This window comes from Xenopus laevis, chromosome 4L (assembly GCF_017654675.1).
Source record: "Xenopus laevis strain J_2021 chromosome 4L, Xenopus_laevis_v10.1, whole genome shotgun sequence".
Taxonomy (NCBI): domain Eukaryota; kingdom Metazoa; phylum Chordata; class Amphibia; order Anura; family Pipidae; genus Xenopus; species Xenopus laevis.
The window spans coordinates 108,923,993-108,951,512 of record NC_054377.1 but is presented as its reverse complement, the minus strand read 5'-3'; the positions used below and the strand labels follow the sequence as shown (position 1 = coordinate 108,951,512).

Here is a 27,520-nt window from a genome sequence, read left to right as displayed (position 1 = left end):
GTTCTTACATAAGAGGCCTTGGACTGCTAGAGGGAAAAAGATGGGAAGCTTCAGGGAGACTGTAATAGATCTGCTTTACCTCTGGGCTCCTTAGAATGCTCTTAGGTTTAAAAAAGCAACATGGCATTCATTATTCAGGGAAAGAGGTGTCTTATTTTGAATTCTAAGACCAGAAATATTAGCCCGGTATTTTCTGCCATCTCCCAACAGGAAGTACATATATTTCTTATATACAAACACCCATGTTCAGTACATAAAACTGTATTGCCTAGGTTATTCTTTATATTTATTAAGTCCCCTGTAATGATCAAAATCTTTTTTTAATTTACCATACAAATATTTAGGTATTAAAACATATTTGTGGCTTCTGTATCATGCCTGTTGTGGGGAACCAAAAAACTAATGATCTTCTTTTAAATAGGTATTTCCTAAAATAAAACAACATACAATTGTAAATATCTGTCATATATTTTGCTGCTCACTAGCAACAAATGGTACATTTAAACAAGGTACTGAAATTAAATAAGGTGCTTTTAACTCTAGAAGAACAAAATGTTGGAGCAAGGCACTCTGATAGGTCACACATAGATCAGACTGATAGTAAGTAAAAATATGAAACTTTTATTTATATAAACATCTCATGCCTAATGCGTTTCGTGTCACTAGGACACTTCAAGTGTTCTAGTGACACGAAACGCGTTAGGCATGAGATGTTTATATAAATAAAATTTTCATATTTTTACTTACTATCAGTCTGATCTATGTGTGACCTATCAGAGTGCCTTGCTCCAACATTTTGTTCTTCTACATACGGATTGTCCCCTCCCTTGGGCTGAGGGCCTGGGGCAGGAGCACCTGGGCCACCTATTCAACTTGGTGAGTTACTGCATTGGTGAAGCTTTTATGCTTAAATACATTAACTTTTAACTTTAGACAATGGAACTGGAGCGTATAATATGAGCCCACAAATGACTGTAATACATGTTAGTGGTTGCCAGGTCTGATAACTGAATCTGGTTTCAGCACTGGCAGATCGTTAAATGGAACTGTAACACTGTCACTAGTTAAGCCTATGGTTAGAACTAGGGATGCACCGAATCCAGGATTTGGTTTGGGATTCGGCCAGGATTCTGCCTTTTTCAGCAGGATTTTTATTCGACCGAATCCTTCTGCCCGGCCGAACTGAATCCGAATTTGGATATGCAAATTAGGGGCGGGGAGGGATATAGTGTGACTTTTTGTCACAAAACAAGGAAGTAAAAAATGTTTTCCCTTTCCCACCCCTAATTTGCATATGCAAATTAGGATTCCGCTGAATCTTTCACGAAGGATTCAGGGGGTTTGGCCGAATCCAAAATAGTGGATTAAGTGCATCCCTAGTTAGAACTCTTCATAAAATATTGCCTAACAAAACTATTTGACATTATTGATTTAGGTAACGTTTTAAGAAAAAAAAAAAAGCTACCGATATACATTTTTGCTCCAGCCTAACTACCTAATTAGCAATTTCTTAGGCAGGTATAGTGAGAGGCCCGGAGTATTGGGCTAACTAAAACACTGTAAATATTTCTTACATGTCATTAACTAAGGGTATCAGCAACTAAAAACTGTTTTCCAGATCAACATGATATAAAATTGCATTTCCATCAGTACTAAGTGTGGCTTCGCCAGTTATCATTGTTCTTAAATTATCCATATTCCCACAAAGTTCCTTTACTTTTGGGACACAGAAGATCTTTTGCAGGGGCACATAAAGGGTATCTCCTTGAAGAAAAGGTTCCATGTTTTCATCCTGCTCTGTCTGAGGTAGTGTTGGCCATTTGGAAGTCAGCTTTAAATCCATGCAGTGTCCATGCTCATTATCTGTATTGTGTGGCTCTTCATCCTCAGTATCTGTATTGTGTGACTCTTCATTCTCTTCTTTCGGGATAAACTGCTGTAGAAAATTTGCCTTTATTTGGTATGCATGAAATAATGCTACTTTCTGTACAGCCTGACGCAGGTACTTCTCTTCTTGAAGACTTGGGTATACAGCATGCAGCACCTTTTAAAACATAATCTGTTTACTTATGTAAAGTATGAGGTCACTGATGTCAAAATGAGTGCAATATTGTAGTTTCAAGTCTACAATGCAGAAATATACTCTGGTCAAGATCTATTATGCAGAATGCTTGGAACCTGGGGTTTTCCAGATACTGCACAACATGCAAAATTGCTACAATGGGCAGAGGGTGATAAAAGTTTAAGATTGTTCTAAATGGGCACCTTCAGATCTATACTACTAGTAATACTTACTGTTTTGTATACACTCTTATATTCCATTTTCCTTTTAAGAGATTCCTCACTCTCTGTGTAATTGCGGGTAAAAACTGCTATTTGGGAACAAAACCCAACATTTTTGGAATCCTGAAGAGGTTCTCCTACACCAGTAAATTCCACCCTGTAATTAAAGCATTCAGCAACTTCAGTAGCCCTATAAATGAAAAAATGCAAATAGTTGGCAGAAAAATCATCCATACAGAACCCTTAAAGTTATACTGACACTAAAAAATTATTATTCAAAATATTAATGTACATTAAAAGTTACCTATAGCTCATGTTGATGTGTCATGTTTTTCACTGATAGGGCTGCTTTTGTTAGTAATTGTTACTTGAAGTTCCTAAACCTGACTGTTTTGTTAACCTTACTGTCCCTTCTCAACCTGTCAGTTACAGTTTCTAATGCTAACTGACTGCTGAAGCTCAAATGTAGCAGCACCCTCAGAGAGGAACATGGGGGATCAGATGGGTAATGAAAAAGCATCTGCAAAATTATAGGTAGCATGTGAAGACAATATTATGATAGATGTAAAAAAAGGTTTAATTTCTGGTGTCAGTATCTCTTTAAGTGTGAAATACTCTCAGCTCTCTGCATTATCACAGCAGCCAAATCTTTGGAATGTTTGATCCACTGTTTAATATTTTAATCTAGAAGGTAAATGTGGTAATTTAGATATAGAGAGATGTAGGAGCATGTCCAATATATAATTCCAGATATTTTTCCAATTGAAAAGAAGATGCTAATTCATGCAGGGTCTCCCAATCTATTATCACTTGTCTTTGTAAGATAATGTTTTTTTTAGCAGTGAATATTATTAATTTGGGTGTGCCCTAAGTTTATACGTTCCTCACACCTTGGCATGTCTAGTCTGGTGAATGTTACAAAAGACTGGACATTTTAGGCGTGAAAAGCCAAAGGCTGTTTTGAAACAGCATATGGTTAATTAATATTCAGTAATAATTATATATATATAAATAAATACTTACAGCAGTTTGCAGGTACCCATAGCCTACCTTGTTTCAGACAATTTAATTCTATTTATTTTCCACTGGCCACACAATGTCATCTAGTTTGCATTAAAGTGAGCATATTGGTGTTTACATCTACACTTGCTTCTGAGTGTTCTGCTGTACCCTTCTCATATACTTTCACAGTCACTAATTTACATACTCCCACATACTCAACAGAACATTGTTACTCAGAGAGATGCTCAGCTGCTTTGGATGCAAAGCTCTGCCATGTGAATGTGCCAAGTTATCCCATTGATGGTACATATCATATAGTGATTCCAATAAATCTTACTACAATCCTAGATATAAAGCTTGGTGACACTACTTAATTGCAACAGGTAAAAGGCAGAGTCTATATATATATGGATATATAACTGCTCTAGTTTAATCAAAAGCACATAATATTTTATTGACATACAAACTTACTTATTGACAATTAAATCCCTCAGCAATTCTGTATTATCACTATTAGTCCCACTAAAAATACAAAGCATACATGTAGATGACATTCAAATGGAATATTAGTGATCTTACCAGCTCTGAAATTCTCTGCGGTTCCATTCAAACTTGTGATCAGGGTGCCGGAAGCCTGTGCATTTGGGAAGCAGGATGTTAAATTCAGCATTAGGGGTGCTTATTATTACAGTGAATGGTGCCATGAATCCAAATAGCACTTCTCTGAAATCGGCCAGATCATCTGCTTTCAAATGTTCTATCCTGTAAAAGAAAAAAAAAAACTTTGTAGCGTAATATCAACAACTGAAAAGCTATTGGCCAGCTGTACACTGTATAATTAAAGTAACTGCCTTAAAGGAAAACTATACCCCCAAAATGAATGATTAAAGGGGTGGTTCACCTTTAAGGTAACTTTTAGAATGTTATAGAATGGCCAATTCTAAGCAACTTTTCAATTGGTTTTCATTGTTTATTTTTTATAGTTTTACAGTTATTTGCCTTTTTCTTTGCAGATTTTAAATGCTCTGTAAGGCTATGAATGTATTGCTAATATTGCTCATTTTTATTACTCATCCTTCCATTCAGGCCTCTTCTATTCATTTTTCAGTCTCTTATTCAAATCAATGCATGGTTGCTAGGGTAATTTTGACCCTAGCTACCAGATTGCTTAAAATGCAAATTTAAAAGTTGCTGAATAAAAAGCTAAATAACTGTTATTATAAAATATATCTGGAACGGTCTAAATCCTAAGACGGACGAATGGCTAGTGTCAGAGGGTTGATTGTTGTCACCCCCACCCTCTATGACGCCATAACGCTATAGGGCACAAGGCAGGATGGACTATAAGGGCTAATGGTCAACTGTGGACAATGGTCACTAATATAACTTATACTAGGCCATACAAATAAATGATCACCACTCTGTTACTTAAATTCCAGAGTGTCAGCATAGTGTCAGCATGTCTCTTATGCCCTTTTGCAGAAGTGTTGCTCAATAGCTGTCTGTACCACAATGGCTATGTTTAGCCAATAGCTGATTGCGAGACTGTGGACAGTTGGAACCAGAAATCTCTTATGTTGCAAAACTGCACATCTTACAGGAATGTATAAATATATATGCCAGTAAGTCTCCTCGCCAGACCATGTATGGTATTTCCGTGAACCCCTTGTCACAATTACTGTAAATGCCTTCTGAAAGTTATATAACGCCTGGACCAAGAGGTGGGTCTTTGGTAAGTCCTTGGCTGACATTCTGTGTGTTACTCCAACAGCTTACCCAGACAAAACTGTTATGTTGTATTCTGTATGAATAAATTGCCTGACTATTTCTAAAGGTTTTCCTTTACTGAGTTTTGTCTTACATGAGGTCAAAATGGTACTACTAAAAATACCATCATAACTCAAAAAATCTTAAATAATAAAAAATGAAAACCAATTACAAATTGTCTCAGAATATCCCTCTCTGCGTCATATTAAGGGGCAGATTTATCAAGAGTCGAGATTCGAATTCGAAAAAAAAAAAAATTCGAATTTGAATCTTACGAATTGAAGGAGTAGGACATTTGATCAAATTTGATACAAAGTTTTTTCCAAAAAAAAACTTTGATTTTTCAGAGTCCACCAATTGACTCCATATTGTCCCCCATAGGCTGAAACAGCAATTCGCAGGTTTTAGATGACAAATGGTTTCGAAGTCTAATTTTTAAAGAGACAGTATATGATAAATTTCGAATTTAGATTTTTTTTCAAATTGGAGTCGAAGTACACAAAAAATAGCTCGAAATTCGAATTTTTTTTAATTTGAATTTTCACTTCGACATATAATAAATTTGCCCCTAAAAGTTATCTCAAAGGTGAACAACCCCTTTAAGCAACAGATAGTTAATATCAAATTAAATGGCATATTAAAGAATCTTACCAAACTGGTCTATATATTTAAGTAAATATTGTCCATTTACATCTCTTGCCTTGAGCCACCATTTCGTGATAGTCTGTGTGCTGCCTCAGAGATCACCTGACCAGAAATACTACAACTCTAACTGTAACAGGAAGAAGTGTGGAAGCAAAAGACACAACTCTGTCTGTTAATTGGCTCATGTGACCTAACATGTTTGGTATATTTGTGTGCACCATGAATCGTAGGATCCCAGGGGGCGGCCCTTATTTTTTTTTTAAATGGCAATTGTCTATTTATGATTACCCAATGGCACATACTACTAGAAAATTATATTATTATGAAAATGGTTTATTTATATGAAGCAGGGTTTTACATATGAGCTGTTTTATGCAATATAGTTTTATAGAGACCTACTTTGTTCACCTTTAAGGGTGACAAAAGTTGAGACAAATTTACTATTGGTCTATCAAGGATTATATACAGATATTATAGACAACTGTGCATTTTTTCAAACAACAATCATATCAGGCTTTCCTGACACTTCATGAAGCACAACATGAGGTAGTATTGGTGGAGTAGCCCACGCTCTTCTTGCCTCTTGTACATACCTGGCAGTATTATATTCTGCTGTAAGGCTATGGACACATATGCGGGGTAACGCTGTGGTTCATGCCAAGGTTTTTAAAATAGCCGACTACTGTGTTAATATGCATGGGGAAGTGCCATAGCCTAAACTAAAAACCGCTAGCATATTTACGCAGTGGTCGGCTTTTTTTAAAAAGCGTGCAGAGGACCTTGCCGAAACCGCAGTGGTTCTCCACATGTGTGTCCATAGCCTTAACAGTCTTCTGTGCAAGGGCATTGTACTTAGGAAGCTGCAGGTTGGTCACATACTGAATGTACCTCCCTGTGCAGCAAAACACGAGCATTTGTCAAACTATTCATAATCCACCATGCTGTAGTTTTCCAGCAAGAGCTGCCACTTACTGTTACCCTATTGACAGAGACATAAAAATTGGGAAAAACTAGTTATACCAATGCCTACCGGGTTGCAGATGGTCATTAAAAACTGTAGATTTCACCTTTCCCCTCAAATTATGGGAAGGCCATCTCCCATAGAGTCCATTTTAAGCAAATAATTAAAATTTTTAAAAATGACTTTCACTTTCACCATAAAAGTAACAGAAACCGTGTACAGGTATGGGATCTGTTAACTGGGTACCCATTATCCAGCAAGATCTGATTTTTTTTTTCTCTGTAATAATGAAACTGTACCTTGTACTTTATCCTACAAAGGATATAATAAATCTTATTTTGTTGAATTCATATTTAAATGTTTTTTTAGTAGACTTAAGGTATGGAGATCCAAATTATCGAAAGATTCCTTTTCTCAGGTCCCAAGCATTCTGGATTATAGATCCCATACCTGTATATCCTTAAAGGGGTGGTTCACCTTTAACTTAACTTTTATTATGTATAGAAAGGGCAATTCCAAGCAACTTTTCAATTGGTCTTGATATTTATTTTTTTATAGTTTTTGAATTATTTGCCTTCCTCTTCTGACTCCTTTACAGCTTTAAAATAGGGGTCACTGACCCCATCTAAAAAACAAATGCTTTGTAAGGCTACAAATGTATTGTTATTGCTACTTTTTATTACTCATTCTTCCATTCAGATCCTCTCTTATTTATAGTCTGGTGTCTTATTTAAATCAATACATGGTTGCTAAGGTAATTTAGACCCTAGCAACTAGACTGTTGAAATTGCAAACTGAAGATCTGCCGAAAAAAAAGCTAAATAACTCAAAAACAAATAATAAAAACCAGTTGCAAATTGTCTCAGGATCTCTCTCTCTACATCATACCAAATATTAAGTTATAGGTGAACAACCCAATAATATTTATTGATGATCTAAGGCAAATTTCCGTCCCTGTTTTGAAGCACATGATATGGGAACCCCTGCTTACTTCATGAAAGATTCTTTAGAAGTGGTAACTACTTACAGCTCAATGCATGTTATCAAATCAAAGCCAAGAAGAGCTGGATCCTTCTGTGTCACGGAACCCTGGTATAAGTTTACTGTCAATGAGGTCTTGCTGGGCTCGAGGTAATGAGCTGCTAGGGGTGTCAGGGTATGCCTAGATATGCAAAAAGGAATCAGTAGATTAATAACTGATAGGACATCCATGCAATATAAAATAATGTCCATTGTTTAAAGACTAAATTACAGAATAAGACTGAAACAAGTATCTTTAAATGACAAGTGAAAACTGCTGGGGCTGCCAGTCTTCAAAGCAACCCCCTCCCGCCAGAGGTCCCAGTCACTCCTAGGGTGCTTCACTTCTGTAAATGGGATCAATAGCATCTAGGCAGATCTGGTCGATCTAGTAGCCACCCTATAACAAGTAGTTCTAAAGTATTGCAGCACCAGCCAGCTGAGTAACAGACCTGAAGGAGAACAGACTTCTGCATTGTTTCAAGGTTCAGAACCAGCAAACAGAAAAGGCAATAACAAATAACAGAAAGTATGTTTACAAATAAAATTGAAACCATGAAAATGTTATAACTAATGTTTATTGGAAAGCTGCTACTTTCATAACACAAAAAACTGTTGTTGGGAAGACATACGTTTAAATAAATTCATAATTAATACAGTTTTCTTAGCTTGAAGAGACACATAGCAGCTTGGTATGAAGGTCATGTACTAAAACTGTAGCAGTTCATGTTTATTTAAAAATGGCCACAGTAATATTAAATATCATTAACTAAAAGATTCCACATTAAAAAAACATTGTACATTACATTTTCCTTCTCAGCACATCTTCATCAATGTCCAAACCCACAAGCACCTCAATGCAGTCCCAGAACCTGAGTGTGTGAAGAAGTGCACACTCGCTGCAGCCAAGATCTGCAACCTGTAAAACAACACACATAACAACACCAGTTTACTCATTCATTACTGCTGAGGCCTTATCATATCAGAGTAATTTTGCTCTGAGTCCATGAAACAAATGAAACACCACATTTCTTTCCTTCTATTGTGTATACATGGACTTCTGCATCAGATTTCCTGTTTTCAGCTTAAAGGGATACTGTCATGGGAAAAAAAAAATTTTTCAAAATGAATCAGTTAATAGTGCTGCTCCAGTAGAATTCTGCACTGAAATCCATTTCTCAAAAGAGCAAACAGATTTTTTTATATTCAATTTTGAAATCTGACATGGGGCTAGACATTTTGTCAATTTCCCAGCTGCCCCTGGTCATGTAACTTGTGCCTGCACTTTAGGAGAGAAATGCTTTCTGGCAGGCTGCTGTTTTTCCTTCTCAATGTAACTGAAGGAGTCTCAGTGGGACATGGGTTTTTACTATTGAGTGCTGTTCTTAGATCTACCAGGCAGATGTTATCTTGTGTTAGGGAGCTGTTATCTGGTTACCTTCCCATTGTTCTTTTGTTTGGCTGCTGGGGGGGAAAAGGGAGGAGGTGATATCACTCCAACTTGCAGTACAGCGGTAAAAAGTGATCGAAGTTTAATAGAGCACAAGTCACATGACTTGGGGCAGCTGGGAAACTGACAAAATGTCTAGCCCCATGTCAGATTTCAAAATTGAATATAAAAAAATCTGTTTGCTCTTTTGAGAAATGGATTTCAGTGCAGAATTCTGCTGGAGCAGCACTATTAACTGATTCATTTTGAAAAAAATTTTTTCCCATGACAGTATCCCTTTAAACCTCCAGGGCTTGGTCTTGAGCATGCTCAGTTTGCTCCTCTCCACCACCCTCCTCCACTCCCTGCTGTAATCTGAGCCCAGAGCTATGAGTGAGCAGGGAGAGACTCAAGCAGGAAGTGATATCACACCAAGCTAATATGACAGCTGCTATCCTAAACAACCAGATAGAACCTCTAGAGCTGTTTACTCTGGTATGGTAAAACATTCTACAGAATAAATATAGTTCTCTAACTTGCACTATTGTAGCTAATCTATTGGCAATAATTTGCCGCTGTAGTTTTTCATCTTCTTTTAAGCTTTTTTAAAATATTAAAATAATAACAATGCTAACAACTTTCTGTATTCCAGAATTCCTACTGTTCATGAAAAAATCATCTTAAACAACTCATCATTTCTCTGGAACACATTTCCCTATTTATCTCAGTTGCAGTGGATACACCCTCAATACTAGATTATCATCAATCATCTTTATGACTCCCAAAGCTGCCAGCTCTGAGCCCCTTATTTGGTAGGCACAGATCTGACTACTACTTAGTGATGCTGATAAATGATCTCAACCAACAACACACTGGGCATTGCAACATTTTACCTTTTTGGGCTTGTAGGTATCCACATAGGACTTCACAAACTGATAGCGCTGTTGATAGAGTGGCGGCTTGAAGACCACTGGTTCCATAACTTACTTATAAGCAAGCTATACAGTTTACAACTATAGGGGAAAAAAAGCAATTACTAAATACTCAGGCTGTTTGCAGGGGATCAAGAGGGAATTAACCATATATCATGTTTGTCTTTTCTAATGTATTAGCCTTTCTGCATCAGAATGAAATCTCCTTCACTGTCCATTGCATTTTACTGCAAATTCGTAAGAGCTGATTTGCCATTACCCCAGGCACAAATGTAAGAGCACAAAGTAGTTAAAACAACGAATGCTCAATTTAGCAAATGTGTACATTAATGTTATGGATGTTTATAATTTATACATTCTTCCATGACTGCTTTTTTCATTTTACAATGTGGGCCATGTTTCCTGCAAAGGGATAAACTGTAGTACATAAGTGGTTGGGGGCACCTATACAGATCCAAAGTACGGGAAGTCTATATGATCTATATGACTGGGCTCTCACTCAACATATGCACTGGTTTAACACAAAAACGCAGATTTATCAAACTGTGAAATTACATTTCACTACAGAAAACTTGTCCCACTTTTTATTCATTTATTTATTTTTTCTTTAGAAGTGTATTTATCAAATGGTGAATTCTATCATCCATTGATAAATATTCTTCTAAAAATCCTAGGAATTAATAGAAAGTTTTTCTGTGGTGAGCTCTAATTTCACACTTTGACAAATTTGCCCCCTATTGCCACTAAACTTTGCAATACGCTTCCAGATTTAATCATATGAAACATAATAACTTACAATGTGGGTACGTGTGCTGCTCAAATAATCCCAACACATTTCTATGTACCAGACATATCAGTTAGTTTGTTTTGAGGACATTGTGAAAAATTAAATCTGCTGATGCATCATGTGGTAGTAGTAGTAATAACCAGGAGTTATAGTTCATCTTCCTGTGTTTTTTTATTGACATTTGGCCCAAACAATAGGGAACTCAAAGGTGTCTGTACCATGTAAGGTCCTCTGTTCTGTAGCCCTCTGTTTAGGGTGGTGACATGCGCTAAAATTCTGGGGAGATTAGTAGTCCATAGACAAATCTCTTCTTCGGGCAACTTATCTCCCCGAAAGCCTTCCCGCCGGCTAGAATGTAAATTTGCCATCAGCATGGCACTCGGATCGCTTCGTTTTCCAAAGTCGCCCGAACAGGGCCGGGGTAGGCAGAGTAGGCACGTGCCTAGGGCGCAAAGCTGGGAGGGCGCCAGGCACGTACCTCCTCTGTCGCCTACCCCATGTCCAGTTCCCTTCTCTGCCCGACTCTCTGCATTTTTTCCTCGCTTTTTGCACTTCTTCGCATGCGCGCAAACTTCTATTCACGCATGTGCACGCGCAAATTCGCGCATGCGCACGCTAAACAGGAGCCGCGACTGCCCAGCACTGTGCCCAAAGTTGCCTGACGAGGAAAACAAATCACTCCTAGTGCCATGCCGTCTGTGATTTACATTCTAGCCAGTGGGAAGGCTTTTTGGGATGATTAGAGATTTGTTGCTGGCGACTAATCTCCTTGGAATCCTAGCGTTTGTCACCACCGTTAGATGTAGAGAAGTTTAGGATTAGATAATGTATTTACTCTTAGGGGCAGATTTATCAAAATGTGAGTTTAGATCTTAATAAATAAAAACTCCCCCACGTTCTATTCCTTTTTAGAATGCTATTTATCTATGGGTGAAAGTTAGAACTCTCCATTTGATAATTACGGGTCTAAAAATACCATAGGAATAAAACGTGGGTGAGTTTTTTATTTAAGGTCTAAACCTCACATTTTGATAAGTATGCCCTTTAGTTGGCTTTTACATGTCTGAATCTATTGTTCTACAGTACAGTTTTCAGATCACAAGAAAATTCAGGGACATGAATAAATATAATCTGGTGGGGCAGCACAGATTGCATTAAAGATAAATTGCAACCAGTGCAGTGGGTTTTCTAGCCCTGTCCTTGAATCTTTCAGAAGGCCCTACGAACAATGGTTGCACCCATATACACATAAAATAAATATAAGCGTCCAATTAAGATTTGTTTTATTAAAACACAAAGATTGACGTGGTATAAAAAATATTTCCCCAACACAGGAATACCTTTTAAAAGAGCAGAGGGTTCAGTTCTCTCCTACTAAGAATTAAATACAGCCTGATGCCCAATTGTGGATTGAGAGAAATAAAAACGTTAGCGCATGGTTAAAATATGACATTTAGGAAACTGCCAGTCTCTTGTTGTTCATGTCTGTCTAACGCTTAACAGCTACACAACTGCACCTCTCCTATGACTGCAAGCTGCAACGTGAAGGAGAAAACAAGACAAATAAAGGGAAGGCTATCTGCTGTGAAATGGAATAAGAAACCAGCGGACCTCGCGTCATAAGCGGACTCCACGGGTGACTACTTCTATCAGCGAGCGATTAGTGTCAAAGAAACAACAAGGCTACTTCAATGTGCGCAGTACAATGAGAGATTCAAATAATGCAGCGTCACCTCTAATTGGCCTCCGACTAAACGGGATTGTCCAGTAAAGAGTCTGCCTTCCTTAAGGCTGAAAGAAACAAGCGTTTTGATTGGCTAGAGGAGTCGGCTCTTCTATTAGGCTTCTTCATCTTCCCGGCGTGTTCCAAACCCAACATCACTTCCTGTACGCGCTTGTTGTCACTTCCGGTGATTTGGTTGCCATCTTTCCTCCGGTGTATAATGGCGAACAACAGCGCGGCGGCCCAGGCTGGGGCGCCGCAACCAGCCCAGACAGGCGGCGGAGTAAACAAGCCGGCGGCCTCAGGGAAATCCGGAAACGTGTTGCCGCTCTGGGGCAACGAGAAGACTATGAACCTGAACCCCATGATCCTGACAAACGTTTTGTCCTCCCCTTACTTCAAGGTGCAGCTGTACGAACTTAAGACGTACCATGAGGTGGTGGACGAAATCTACTTCAAGGTGCGAAGCGATGATAGTTTGTATGATTCAATAAGTTTGCTTGGAATGCATCCGGGTTTTACCTACAGCAGCACCACGTGTAACATGTTTATATAGATTTGTATATATATTCCTTAATGTTTCTCCATCCACTGCCAGTCCCTAGTCAGGGGGGACTCCATCTGCTCCCACTCTATTCCTATCTGATGTATATACTCTGTATTCACTGCATTTTGTATCACTTCAATTGGTGATCTGACAGATGGGCACAATACATCACGAGGCAGTGACACTCTATAACGCCAGGGTGCTGCTCTATAACGCCAGGGTGCTGCTCCATAACGCACAACATTCTGATGCCCCATGTTGATTAGAAGGGCTAAGATTTGTTTTCCATGGACCTAGTTCACTACATCTTGATAAACTTGCCCTTTAGTGTGCAGTGGGTTTCTTACTCTTCAGTACAAATGAAGGTCGTTCTGATCTTTTTAAAAAGCAGATCTGGGATGTTACATTTTGCTTTGCATCTCATTGTATTCCCTGTTTTGTAACTGAGCCACACACACACGCTGTTGTCTATTTCTCGTAGGAGGGACAAAATCTGTCCTAGGAATCAAAAGAATGCAGCAATCTGCCTAATATGTCGTGTAGCCAGTTCCAAAAAATTACTTGAATGTACAAAAAAACCAATATGGCAGCGTCAAGATCATTATATCCTGCAAGATTGTAAAATCACACTCCAGTGACAGGGTATCTCATACTTAAAGGAGAACTAAACCCTAAAAATGAATATGGCTAAAAATGGCAACTTTTATATAGTGAACTTATTGCACCAGCCTAAAGTTTCAGCTTGTCCACAGCAGCAATGATCCAGGACTTCAAACTTGTCACAAGGGGTCACCATCTTTGAAAGTGTCTGTGACATTCACATGCTCAGTGGGCTCTGAGCAGCTGTTGAGAAGCTAAGCTTAAAGGAGAATTCAACCCTGTGTAAAAAAAAAAACACATAAACCCTATAAAGTATGGGGCATTACCCCGGGGAGGGTGATAGTTAGCCTGGGGGGGGAGGGAGTCTACCTGAGAAGGGGCGTACAGGGTTTTTTTTTTTTATACAGGGTTGAATTCTCCTTTAAGGGTCGTCACAAGTTATGAAGCAGAAAATGAGGTTTTTCTGTAATATAAGCTAATGCTACAGGGTTGATTATTAAATTCTGATGCTAGTTGCACTGATTTCTGTGCTGCCATGTAGTAATTATCTGTATTAATTACTAATCAGCCTTATATTGTGACCTTTATATTCCTTAAGCTCAGTAACTGACAGCAGCACAGAGCACGTGCAGTGAATCAGCAGGAAAAAAAATGGCGAGCTACTGGGGCATCTTTTGAGACATAGGTCTTTACTGCTAAAGGGCTGTGGTTGCCTTGGGCTGGTAGAGAAGCACAAAACATAATGTACAACATTTCAGGCTACTTCTTTAGTTAGCCTTTGGTTCTCCTTTAATCTGCTTTTCTGAACTGGTTCTGACAGTGTCCTTGGTAGGGAAAAGATCTCTGAACATTTATAATTTAATATATTTTATCTCCATTTCTCTTGACTTGAGGTGGTCACATTCATTTTCAGCAAAGTTCCCCAGGCTGTTTTTTTTATAATGTATTAAAACCTGTTTTTCATAAAGAATAACCCACATGTGCTAAAAGGCAAAAGCTTGCCCAGGAGCAATAACCTATAGCAACCAAGAAGGCGACAGGTGACCTGCAAATGCTTCCTTCTGATTGGCTGCAATTAGTTACTGCTCCTAGGCTACTGTCTTTTATCACATAACCCTATAAATGTTTACTTGACTGTTTCAAAACTGCGCTGACTGGGTGCTGATGGTCTCATTCATTGTAAATCTGATGGGGTCTCTTGCCCACTACACCCAAAGGCTGCAAGTTGTATTGTGCCGTGCCACCATCCATGCAGTATATCTTTAGTTTTCTTGCACTTTAAATATAAGCCTTTAATGTCCATTTGTAGGTTACTCATGTTGAACCCTGGGAGAAGGGCAGCCGGAAAACTGCTGGACAGACAGGGATGTGCGGAGGGGTAAGTACAAGTACGTGCCTCCTTATTTTTTAAGGACTGACCATCCCCAGAAAGTACAGGTTACTTAGTATTTTTATATGTATTTATGTCTTTATGCTTTGCAATTGAAGTACAGATATGCAATACCTTATTTGGTAACCCCTTATCCAGAAATGACCAATTTATAGGAAGTGCATGTTCCATAAAATCAATTTTAAGCAAATAATTCCAGTTTTTATAAATTATTTCCTTCATCACTGTTATATTACAGTATAATGTACTTGATGGTAACAGCTGCATGAATCTTTGGGGGGTTCTGAACAAAAGCTGCCACGTTTTTGCTGCATTTAACCTATATATTAGCAAAGTCATCTTTTTTTTTTATCTTGGAGAATATGGAATGCTTTCTTAGTCATTTTATTGAATCAAATGTTTGGGACAGGGGGGCATGACCGAGTATCTGATGACATTGTATCAGTTTTTGCTGGGATTGCATCTCTTTAGGGACCCAACACCTAACTCATATTTGCTTGCGCTCAGAACTTGTTTTCACCGTGTGCACACGAGAGACGAGTATGAGTTCAGTTCAGTTGAAGACACCCTGTCCCACTATTGTATAGTAGAACTGTTATGAGTTTCTTGGGAACAATCCTAAACCAATTGAACTGAAAAAATGTTTGGATAGTGAACAACCCCTTTAAAAGACCTGTTTCTGGTGGAGAATCATTTTTAATACAAATTATTCCACTTGGATTCATTTGACATGTCCATAGATGGGATGCTTGATACAAAGTCAAAGGTGGAGTTCTCCTATATTTATTGGCTACAGAGGTTGGCGAATGTGTTTGTAATACGGATCAGGAAGGGAATTATGGAAGCTGGAGTCTGCTGTCTGAGGGTGGTTAGCAACAGTGAGGTGAAGAAAATGTTTTGACTTCAGCGGATAGTTGGAATGAGTAGTCTTACTGAGAGCATTTAACAGTTAAAATGTATTTTTGATGCAAATACTGCTGAAAGTGCAGCATTATTGCAATTTACACAACATGTTTCGGGCATTACAGGCCCATATTCAAGTGTGTACTAAACAGTGTACGAGTAAACACAAAGTAACCATGCAGAAGCGTATCCCCCCTCTTCCACCCACCAATTAAGTCTGACAACAACACAGTTAGTTTTTTAGGTGCAATATATTGAAACGTTTGTTTAAACATATAGTCCATAGTGTCCATAAGATGAAAGTTTGTTGCTGCAAAGTCCTACTTTTAAGTGTTCTAAAACAAAGTGAAACAAATATAGCATGTAAATAGTTCAGTTTGCAGGTACTGCCTGCAATAAACGATGTAACAATGTAACATAGTTACAAATATACTGCACAATCGTAACCTTATACTTGTGTTAGGAACAGTAGCTCTTACCCAATTGCTGGATAGGGCAATTTCTGAAAAAGAGATCTATAAAAAATAAGGTCAAACTCAAATAATCATTTAGTCCTATAGTTATGTGTATTAAAAATTTTAATTCACAGATTAAAGATGAATCTGTCTAAAACTCCCTATATTTTACAACCCTTAGTGTATAAGTCCATTCATACCCAGTTTAGAGCATGGAGCCTTCAAGGAATGGCAAGTACTAGAGGGGAGACCCACAAGAATTAGTGATTTTCTGGAAAATAATAAAATAATATCATTAAAAGAAATTCAAATGAAATGGGGAAACCATGCTAGAGATACAAGGAACTACTGTCAATTGCAACACTATATCTATAAATTTAAAGAGGAAGAATGGGATAGAGAACTGACCAAATGGGAAAAATTATTGGAAAGTAAAGAGATCCTTAATAAAGCAATCTCCAATATATATAAACTTTTATTATCAAATATTTGTCTGGTGAAAGACACAGCACGCAGGGAGTGGGAAAAGGAATTAAACATCAAGATCTCCCCCGTAATGTGGAGTAAGATCCAGTTACTAGCTCACAAATCATCGAGAGTGGCAAGAGTGAGGGAAATTAATTTTAAAATAGTTACTAGATGGCATCTTACACCAGCTAAGTTGAATAGGATGTATCCTGAACTTAGACTTATGTTGGAGATGTGGTATGGAAAAGGGGACACATGCTCATATATGGTGTAAGTGCAAGGATTTGCATGTTTATTGGGGTAATATTTTGAAAGCAATAAAAGAAGTAATGAATATTAATATGTTGGCGGAAGATGTTCCTTTGATCCTGTTAAGCCTAGATATGGATAAAAATTGTTTATTAAGGGACCCACTTACCTTGCATTTGCTTGACGCGGCCCGGTCAGTAATCCCAAGACATTGGAAGGAGTCGTCTCCTCCCAGTTATATGGAGTGGCAGCAGGTTGTAGAGGATACTAGGAAGATGGAAGAAATAACACATATTATTCATAATAAGAGTATTAAATACTGGGAAATTTGGGAACCATGGGTTGTTTCTAAACAAATAAGTATAAAGGGGAGGATAGGCCGAAAGAGGATCAAATGGAGGATCTTTCTGTGTATAAACACGATTTATCTGGGGGTCTGGCAAGTGAATCAGCCGGAATAATAAAATTGTAACTGTTTTACGTAGCTTTGAATGTTAGATGGTTCGCGGGTTAAGTATGTGAACAATGGAAGTGTACTGCAACGAGGTAGCGCTTGTCTTGTGTATTCTTAATCTAATTTGCTATATTCTTATCTACTTTTTATCATTTTATCTATTTATATTTGTCACTAGACTACTTTTGTAAAAATTGTTAAATAAAAATTAAAAAAAAAAATGTAATTCACATAGCTTCACGCTGCAGAAGTAGTTTGTGGATAGTACCCCCCTTTTTGGTATCTTGCATTTCAAGTAGTAACCATTTCAATTGTGCTTGGTTGTGGCCATATCGTGAGATATCTTGACACTAATGTGTCCATTGGGTTTCCTGTTTTGTAACTCCTAATGTTGTGACCTTATTTGTTCTTTAGCTGCTCTACTGGTTGGTCCTATGTTGACTCACAGGGGTGTTTCCAAATGTTACATTTTTACAACATGATACATGTTTAGTATTACATGTTGAGAAGATTCAAAGTCGTATTTTATTAACTTTGGTGGGGTGACCGTTTCTTCCTTGATTATGGATGAGCAGCATATGCAGTTTAGGTATGCAAATGTAACCCTTTTTGGTTTACCGCAGAACATGTTATTTTTTTAAAAATAAAAATTTAGGAGACCATATCTCTGATGGATAGAGGCTGTCTCTGAGGTTTTGCCCCCAGTATAGCTGAATAGGGCATAATTGGTTAAACAGTTTGTCATCTTTCTGGTCTTGTAGTATTGGCCAATAGCCTAACTAACCCCCCCCCCCCCCCCCCCGGGGAATGCTCCATACTTATCCCTCGGCGGCAGATTCTTTCAGCGAAGTTCCACTCGTCCACCTTCCGGCTCCTCTGTAAGCTGAATGGGAGATCGGCAATTTCCATGTAATTCTGCATATTTGTTGCAAACTGCTCCAACTGCGCATGCGCAGAAATACCTCTGTCAGCTTACCGAGGAGCCGGAAGATGGATGCGTGGAACTTCGCTTGAAGAATCTGCGCCGCGGGATAAGTATGGAGCATTTCCCGGGGGGGGGGGTAGTTAGCCTGAGGGTGGAGGGAGGTCTACCTGGGGTGGGGGGTAGGGTTTTTTTTTCCCCTCGACTCCTTTAAGTCCTGTGAGTAATTCATTTTGGTTAATCTTCCCTGTCGGCGCCTCTACGGCGTGCTTGTATGTACTTTTGGGTATGGCCCTAATGTATGTGGTTGTGCTAGCTGGATGATACCAATATTACATCAGTCTGTAGGTTTTGGATACATTTCTGTTAAGATCCTATTGTCACTGATTCTCAATCACACATCTAAAAGGTTGATGGGATGATGTTGAATTTTCCCTTATAGGAGTAGGAACAGTCCAATCAATTGAGGGTGTCAAATGTTGGGGCACCCCGCAAGGATTGTAATCGCTTACCTGATACTCCAGGCCTGTACTCCAGTTAGCAGAAAACTGTGTGTGCGCAGACCTCTTCCTGCTTCTGTCTTTACTGTGCATGTGCAAATGATGCAGAGTGAAATGCCAAACTGTAACCAAATAACCATTTTGAAGATGGGAGGAAGAGGATTGTTTGCTTACAAATACCCCAGAACGGTGCAGTTTTCTGCTAAAAGTAGCACTGGCCTGGGCTATCCAATAAGTGATTACAGTCCTTGTGGGGTGCCGTTCTATTTGGTACCCACAATCAATTGGACCTTTCTACTTGAAAGTTAATGCCTCCCTCAAAGCAAGCTATATTTCTGTTACAGAATCCATATATAAATGCATTTATCCAAAAAAAATTCTTTTCATAGAAAAAAAACAATGCTTTTCATCCATTAGTGTGTTTCTTTGGGGATTTTTGTGTAGTAAAGCATAAATCACTTAACAACTTTGTATTTTGTCTGTTATGAATTCAGGTTCGTGGCGTTGGCACTGGCGGCATTGTTTCCACTGCTTTCTGCCTATTGTATAAACTGTTCACCCTCAAGTTGACAAGAAAACAAGTGATGGGTCTCATTACACACACTGACTCCCCCTACATCAGGGCTCTTGGTTTCATGTACATAAGGTTAGTATTTTATTTCCCCTCCCTCCCTCCCTCCCTCCCTCATTTAGCAAATTGCCATGATCTAGCTGTTCTCTTGAAAGGGGAACTGTCGTGAAAATGAAAATTTAATATAAGCTTCCTCATACTGAAGTAAGAAACTTTCTAAATACAGTCCATTAAAAATTCTGCATTGTTTCTGAAATCAAGTTTATATTCGCTATCCCTCTCTCCGCATCTTTCTCTTCAGCAGTTGGCTGTCAGATGAATGATCCAATATCTCTTATAGGGGTGCTCCCTTTCCTAGCAGATCTATTAGAGCTCACTCAAATAACTAATTCCGGCACAAACTAAATCTAACAAAAGTGCCTTTTGCGCAAATTCTACATGTAGAGAGACAGGATGTCTGGTGAGTTTAATAGAGTGGGCTCTAATGCATCTTCTAGGCAAAAAGAGCCCCCCTATAAGATATATTGGAGCTTTCATCTGACACCCAACTCCTGAATGAAGACAGAATGAGGAGAAACAGATGCTGGGAGAGGAATAGTGAAGAAAAACTTGATTATTTCAGAAACGGTACAGAATTTTGAATTGATTGTATTTAGAAAGTTTTTCAGTATGCTTAAGCGAATATTTCATTTTCACCTAGTTACCCTTTAATGAAGACCAAAGCAGCAGAACCATGGCAAAGCAGGTGTGCTGACCAAAATAGAGCATAGGTGTTAAAGTAGCTTGCCATTGGGTAGGATTCCTCCTTGAGAGATTGAGTTTATTTCTTCCAAAAAAAAAAAAAAAGTACCGTGCTATATTTCCTTATGGCTCCCGTGCTGATGTGATTACTTTAATCTCTTTACTTGTCATTTAACAGATATACACAACCTCCTGCAGATTTGTGGGATTGGTATGAGGATTTTCTTGATGATGAAGAGGTATGTCACCAAGGGTAATAATTCGCTTTTCATTTGCACAGTTTGCAGTGTTTATTATGAGTACTTAGCAATTTATGAAATATTTAGATCGAAAGACCAGTACTTTTAGCAAGAAAGAAAAGTCACCATGGGTGACATTAGCAGTTGTCTGTTGTAATCCTAATTTAAACTAGTAGCCCAAACAGGTAAGAGCAGATGCTTCAAAGTTCACGTGGCAACATTCACGGCCTCATAGAGTATTTCAGACAAAATGCCGTTCCTGTGTTTACTGTTAATATTGCTGTTACTTAGAGTATTTAACTGCATGATCATAACCCTGAAATCATTTTGTATTTTAGTTCTGTATTTCTGGCTGTTCAGCTTGGTTAATAGGCCTTTATATCAAAGGTTTCAGTGCCTCATCATCATTACATTTCAATGCGTGTTTCCTTTAGCTAACTTGCTGTTTTCTCCTCTAGATCTTTGTGCTGCAGCAATTGTATTGGGCGAAATTAATCTGAACACATACATGTGTGTGAGTGCCAGCAGTTTTAAATTAAGATTCGCCTTTGTTTGTTTCATGCCTGGGTGAAATTCACCTTTTTATTTTTTTGTGCTTGAGTGAAGTAAACATGGTTAAGGCAATTATTTTTTTTTTCCCTTTTCCCCCAAGCTGCAGTTGTCCACGTTATCCTTTCACGTGAAAACAAAGTATGACCTGACAAGTTTAACAAATCTCTGGCATTGATTCACATTTTTACATTGTTTCTGTCTGTTAACTGTAATATTCACACTAACCTGTACACTTTATTTAATTGAGCGTTATTATATTTTTTCTCTTAATAACTGGCTTTATTATTAAATGTTCAAGTAGGATTATTTTTCTGTCCTCTTAGCCAGATGGTAAAGTATGGGAGCGAGGCTTTTCCTTCTCTGAATTTGTACATTTAGTGATTAACACGTTGCTCCTGCAGATTTGTTTTTAATAATCCACAGTGGAAAATTTTTCTAGCACTAAAGAAATCTCTGATGATCTGTGGAGATTTCCTTGGCAATACAGATTGATAATTCCTTCATGAATATACAGATATGAAGTGGAGTGTCCTGTACGGTCTGGTTTATAGTTGATTGAAATGATTACATATACAAACATCCAAATCAGGTGTTTTGTTTAAACAAGGAATGGCTCATTTAAAAACACAACTGCAATAACACCAGCTAAAAAGGATGCAAAATTGCGTACACCTTTATTCTATTCATTAATGCTGTTAATATTGTGCACCAGAAGTTAAGCCATCCCCCAAAACTTGCAAGTCATTTGCTAATTATTGCTTATTTGATAACTGCACCATCACGGACACCCGACACAACTTTTTGCAAGGCCACAATACCAGAATTCTGGGAAAAAACTATAAATTGCGTATAAAAAAATAATTTATATTGAGGGCTGTTCATAAATGAGCCTTTACATCCCCTTGGGAAATTCAATAAAAATCAAACTTGCCCGATCAATATCAGGCCAATCTTTGGCCTTCTATCGATTGGGGAGACCCGTCTGATGCCCCCACACACAGACAGCTGCCAAATCAGTCTAAAGGACTGATATCATCGGCTTTAATTTGACCCTGTATGGCCACCTTAGCATTTAACAGATGAGCCTGTCCAATTCAATGGTGATTTTATGTGTTATTTATGTAACCTGTAGAAACACACCGCTTTTACCAGTGCATGCTAACAGTATATTATATATGTTAATTACTTTAAAACTTTCATTTATTGATGTTACTGTTCCTTTAATATACTGATGTATTTCCATGTTAAGTACACGGCATACAAGGCATTTTATCACTGCCAAAGCTCAAAAATATAAACAGCGTCCTTTGGTTATTCTAAAAGTCAGTTAAACTAGATAAACCAAAAACAAATGGAAAACCTAAAACAACTTAGATTAATTTCAACCTGGCATACAACTGTACAATAGCGGAAAATGCAATCCAAAGTCAACTAAATTATTGTTTTTAGAAACAGAATTGCTTCTGCCATATCCTCTTTCATAGAAGCTCTTACATCTAAATTGATTATTTTCAGTGCTTGTATTTAAAGTGATTAGGAGTCGGTACATTTTTGGCGACTCCGACTCCAGATACCCAAAATTGATTGACAGCTCTTCACATAAATTTACGATTTTTTCCCTGCACCCCTACAGACGCTCATCAATGTACTTTTGTTAAAAAAAGACATTTAATATTTTCAGTAGTTTACTAGATTTAATTCTGTTGAGGAAGAAATGAATGGATCACTATTCTAATTTTCTGTTGAATGATGCTTAATACAGAGGAAGTCAAATATTGACATGTTTTGTCCAGGTCCAGAGTTAAGATGCAAAGAGATAAGTCTGCAGTCACAAAGGCACTGAGTAATGGAGACTTATGCAGGTTTAAAACTGCATTCAGAAACGCAATGGGAGAATAGGAGTACGCTGTCCTCTTAAGCAGACAAATGTAAATTAAATGTGTTCTTTTTAAACAATGGGTGAGTGTTGAGGTTACTTGCTGCTAAATGTATGAGCCAGTGTCTGATTGGGTGCAGTCCAGTATGTGTTAGACCTGTTTGGGTGGCTTTACCGCTGCAATTTAACACAACTTGGCCAGCAGTAATCTCTGTGACCGTGTGACTGGTAAGACCATAGACTATAAGAGCACATTTTATAAGCTGCGCCCTCTGTGTAAAGTATGTTGAACAAATACTAACACTCATTTGTATAATGTTACATTATGAGAAATGAACCCATCTAATGGTAGAACTATACGGACGACTTCTATGTTTTCGGCGGATCCGACGCGCTGCGCCAACACACAGGCTGATGTCAGTTCAAATACGAAGGCTGAAAACTAACAGTGTCATAGCCTAATTCAGTAGCTGCTTTAATGCTGTTGTCAATGAAACATCAAGTAAGAGTAGGAAGTGGCAGGATGATATTTAAAATTAAACCATTTTCTGTATTGTTTTTATGAAACTTAAGACGCACTCCACATTTGTTAATGTTCTGGCACCTCTTCTCATTAAATTATATTTTGTAGGAACTGGATGTAAAGGCTGGGGGAGGCTGTGTAATGACTATTGGAGAGATGCTGAGATCATACCTCACCAAGCTAGAGTGGTTCTCCACGTTGTTCCCCAGGATTCCAGTACCGGTCCAGAAGCATTTAGACCAGCAGATAAAAACGAAGCCACGGAAGGTTAAGCAGGAAGGCGCAGAAGAAGTGGAGGAAGTGGAGCGGCACACAGAGAAGCGCTCCAGGTTATACCATATTTTGACATTGAGTTCAGCAGAGTGAGACCGCTGCAATATGTAGGGGCAGATTTTTTGGAATAAACTTACACCCAACAAGTTTTGCTGTGTTTAGAGTTGTAGCCACGCCAGAGAATTGTATTCATCCAAATGAGCAACTCGCTTGCATTTACAGATACAAAAAAAATGCAATTGCATAACGCACATTTAGCATGCTAAACAGTTAGCTTGATTCTATATCTTTTTTTTATTTTAGATCGCCAAAAAGATCAACAAGTCCTCGGAGGTCTCCCAGGAGATCCAGAAGCAGAAGTCATCATCGAGAGCACCATGGCACTTCAAGTTTTGACAGAGAACTTGAAAAGGAGAAAGAACGTCAAAGACTAGAAAAAGAATCAAAAGATAAGAGAAGATCAAGAAGCAATGATCGCGGGCTGGAACGCAGGAGGAGCAAAAGCAGAGAGAGACACAGGACACGAAGCAGGAGCAGAGACCGCAAGGCTGACAGAAGAGAAAGGGACAGAGAGAAAGAAAATGAGAGAAGTAGAAAACGGGACTATGACAAAAAAGGTAATGGTAGAGATAAAGAGTCTGATAGGACCAGAGATCGATCCAAAGAATGTAGGAGGAGTCAGGAGAAAAAAGAGAGAGATAACAAGAGGCACAGAGATGACAGAGATTCTCGCAAGGAGAGGCGGCACAGCAGGAGCAGAAGTAAAGAGAGAAAACAGAGAAAGAGTAAGAGTCCTAGTAAGAATGCAAGCAGTCGAGCTCACAGCCGAAGCAAAGATAGGTCAAACCGACATAAAGAGAAAGCAAACAGACGTAGCAGAAGCACAAGTCGAGGCCGAACAGACAGTGCAGAGAAGTTAAGGAAACGGGAGCGCAGCTCCAGCATGGAGAAACCACGTAAACGAAGCAGGAGCAAAGAACGGGGGCATAAGCGTGATGGTGAAAACAAGGACCATGATTACCACAGCGGTGACCTTGATGAAAAGCAAAGAGACAAAGATGAGACTCTGTAACATTTAAATTGAACGGATCACATTGAATCCTGTTTCCCCTTTTTATTTCCTGCTTCCCTCACAAGGTCATGTTGTTCAGTAGCACTCTTGTTTATATTATTTTGACAATGTCTAAGCCATGAGACAACTTTCTCTATTTTTCATTTTGGGATGTGCCTTTTGGGAATCCCTCGTGCACTGGACATAAGTCGGTTACTCCTGCATCAGCTCATTGCCTCTGTGCGGCTATTGTTGCGTTTTTATTGGTTCAGTGTTCTGAAAATTGACTGATATTTTAATTCCTCCTATGACACAATAGCCCTGCAAGATTCTGTATGCCATGTCGTTCAGAAGCTGATGAGGTTGTCATTTTCTCCAAATGCTGCGCGCATGGCTTTCGTTAAAAAGTTTGTTAATCTGATTATTTTTGTCATTTTTTAAAATGAATACAGACTTAAAATTTCAAATTAGTCTTACTGTCAAATTATAAGGTTTTGTTTTTTTTTCTTTTTAAAGAAATGTAAAATTTTTGAAATAAGCTTTTCCTTTCTAAAATGGGTCCATAAAAATGTAACTAAATGGGTAGAGCCTATAAGAATGGAACAATCTTCTGTTTTTTGATGTCCAAAGAAACGATCTCCTCCTTGTTAAGGATTTTAACTGTTCAAAGCAAAAATTATTCTAAATTTAGAATAATATAAGAATAAAAACGTGTATTTTCTTCAAACCGAGTTAAAGGAATCCTTAATACAATGCACAGTAAGAGACTTTGGAAGTAGTCAGGCATATCCTTAGGCTTCCTTCACATGGGCATTTTTATTTGATCTTCATCTGCCTTGGGTCTGTACCCACATTTATATTAATATAAATGCATTTAAAATAGTTTGTTTTTTTTGTTTTTCTGCAATCTGTGTTAATGTTTGTACCCATGAGTACAGATAAATAGGGCAAACTGAAATTAGGTAGCATTCTTCTGGGACGGATAGAGGAGTTTCTCTTCATTCTGTCTTCATGCAGGAATTGGGCGTCGGATAATCATTGACCGATCCAATATATCTTACAGGGTTTTTTTTTTTTGTCTAGAAGATGTATAAGAGCTCAGTCTATTAAAAACACCAGACATCATGTCTTTCTACATGCAGGATTTTTGCAAAAGGCAGTTATTTTAATTTTTTTTTGTACTGGAATCCATTATTTTAGTGAGCTCTAATTCTGCTTGGAAAGGAAGCCCCCCCCTATAAGATATACAGTATTGAATCTAAGGGGCACATTTACTTAGCTCGAGTGAAGGAATAGAAGAAAAAATACTTTGAATGGTCGAATATGGCTACTTCGACCATTGAATTGGCTACTTCGGTCTTCGACTACTACTACGTCTTCGAATCGAACGATTCGAACTAAAAATCGTTCGACTATTCGACCATTCAATAGTCTAAGTACTGTCTCTTTAAAAAAATTCCTCGACCCCCTAGTTCGCCACGTAAAACCTACCGAGGCCAATTTTAGCGTATGGGGAAGGTCCCCATAGGCTTCCTAGCAATTTTCTGATCGAAGGAATATCCTTCGATTGATGGATTAAAATCCTTCGAATCGTTCGATTCGAAGGATTTAATCGTTCGATCGAACGATTATTCCTTCGATCGTAGGAATATCGCTAAATCCTTCAACTTCGATATTCAAAGTCGAAGGATTTCAATTCGGCAGTTGAATATCGAGGGTTAATTAACCCTCGATATTCGACCATAACTAAATTTGCCCCTAACTGTCAAGGACTATCTGACACCCAGCTGCTGCAAGAAGACAGAATGAAAAGAAACAAATGCTGAGAGAGTTATAGTGAAGATATACTGGATTGTTTCAGAAATGATGCGGAATATTTAATCGAATGTATTCAGAAGATTTCTTATTTCAGTATGATGAAGCTTATCTTAAATTTTCGTTTTAGCAATGGTTCCCCTTTAAAATCCACTGTGTGCCAAGCACATGTAAAAATGCCTTTGTTGATGCAATCTGGGGATAAGCATGTTCAATTTATACTATGGATGCAAATATGGAAACCAAGTGGTTAAAGTTGATACCTGTCTTTGAAAACACGATTATGCTCTTGCTGCTTTATGTCTTGGTAGAACTTGTATCTTCCACATGGTGGCATTTCTGGTGTCCTGGCAGTTGCATATGTCTGGGGGCCACAATAAACTCGCTATATTTTTATTCCTCCTCCTGGGATACACGTTTGTTAAAGAAAAAAGCGAAATATGGTAAGATGTCTCAAATTTCCCATTCGTGCTTGCATCTTTAAAGATTTCTATAAAACAAATCTTTTAATTATGAAATACAGGCTTCTATGTGAAATGGCATTTTGTAATATTTATAAATTTTTACTTTGTTTCACAAAGTGTCAGCGTCTAATGTATTTGAAATTCGCAGCGAGTGTTCTCTACACCTTTATTCATCAGAAGACCAATAAATAGTGGTTCAAATGATGTACCGTATCTGTCACAAATATTGGGCTGAATTCAGTGTATATGAATATGGGAATTTGTGTTGCAGCAGCTGTACAGTTCTGCTAATCTTAGGTGCATATTTATTCAACATGTGAATTAAGAGATCGCCACATAAAAACCCGCTTTTTATTAATTTGTGATTTTTCATTGATT

General features: G+C 38.2%; 2 protein-coding genes across 8 annotated transcripts; one reads left to right on the top strand and one right to left on the bottom strand.

The window, feature by feature from the left end:
• Positions 1–1,315: 1,315 nt before the first annotated feature.
• On the bottom strand, positions 1,316–12,692 carry henmt1.L (HEN methyltransferase 1 L homeolog). Of its 5 annotated transcripts, none has more exons than XM_018258711.2 (7): positions 12,560–12,692; positions 10,001–10,120; positions 8,485–8,597; positions 7,686–7,820; positions 3,865–4,047; positions 2,296–2,473; positions 1,316–2,044 (listed from the first exon to the last, which is right to left on the bottom strand). In XM_018258711.2, the coding sequence occupies exons 2-7, from the start codon at positions 10,085–10,087 to the stop codon at positions 1,601–1,603; spliced, it is 1,140 nt and encodes a 379-aa protein (XP_018114200.1). In that variant the 5' UTR covers positions 10,088–10,120; positions 12,560–12,692; the 3' UTR covers positions 1,316–1,600. The 5 variants fall into 5 exon arrangements, with proteins under 5 accessions (XP_018114200.1, XP_041446557.1, XP_041446556.1 ...); XM_041590623.1 differs by having other exon boundaries at positions 1,316–1,936; XM_041590622.1 differs by having other exon boundaries at positions 2,296–2,440.
• Positions 12,687–25,590, top strand: prpf38b.L (pre-mRNA processing factor 38B L homeolog). 3 transcript variants are annotated; one of them, XM_018258708.2, is made up of 6 exons: positions 12,687–13,009; positions 15,006–15,074; positions 19,532–19,683; positions 20,528–20,588; positions 23,648–23,868; positions 24,116–25,590. In XM_018258708.2, exons 1-6 carry the CDS (start codon positions 12,770–12,772, stop codon positions 24,882–24,884), a joined length of 1,512 nt encoding a protein of 503 aa, XP_018114197.1. In that variant the 5' UTR covers positions 12,687–12,769; the 3' UTR covers positions 24,885–25,590. The 3 variants fall into 3 exon arrangements, with proteins under 3 accessions (XP_018114197.1, XP_041446554.1, XP_041446555.1); XM_041590620.1 differs by having other exon boundaries at positions 12,967–13,009; positions 15,006–15,084; XM_041590621.1 differs by lacking the exons at positions 12,687–13,009; positions 15,006–15,074; positions 19,532–19,683 and having other exon boundaries at positions 20,528–20,602.
• The last annotated feature ends 1,930 nt before the right edge of the window (positions 25,591–27,520 follow it).

What these genes read in the sequence shown, in the direction of transcription:
- henmt1.L (XM_018258711.2), bottom strand. Translation starts at nt 10,087, where the DNA reads ATGGAACCAGTGGTCTTCAAGCCGCCACTCTATCAACAGCGCTATCAG. An exon ending in GATGTGCTGAGAAGGAAAAT is followed by an intron (nt 7,821 to 8,484) that starts GTAATGTACAAT and finishes TTGCATATCTAG; the next exon opens with GCATACCCTGACACCCCTAG. An exon ending in CGCAGAGAATTTCAGAGCTG is followed by an intron (nt 2,474 to 3,864) that starts GTAAGATCACTA and finishes TTTCATTTATAG; the next exon opens with GGCTACTGAAGTTGCTGAAT.
- prpf38b.L (XM_018258708.2), top strand. Translation starts at nt 12,770, where the DNA reads ATGGCGAACAACAGCGCGGCGGCCCAGGCTGGGGCGCCGCAACCAGCC. An exon ending in CTTGGTTTCATGTACATAAG is followed by an intron (nt 19,684 to 20,527) that starts GTTAGTATTTTA and finishes GTCATTTAACAG; the next exon opens with ATATACACAACCTCCTGCAG. An exon ending in CACACAGAGAAGCGCTCCAG is followed by an intron (nt 23,869 to 24,115) that starts GTTATACCATAT and finishes TTTTTATTTTAG; the next exon opens with ATCGCCAAAAAGATCAACAA.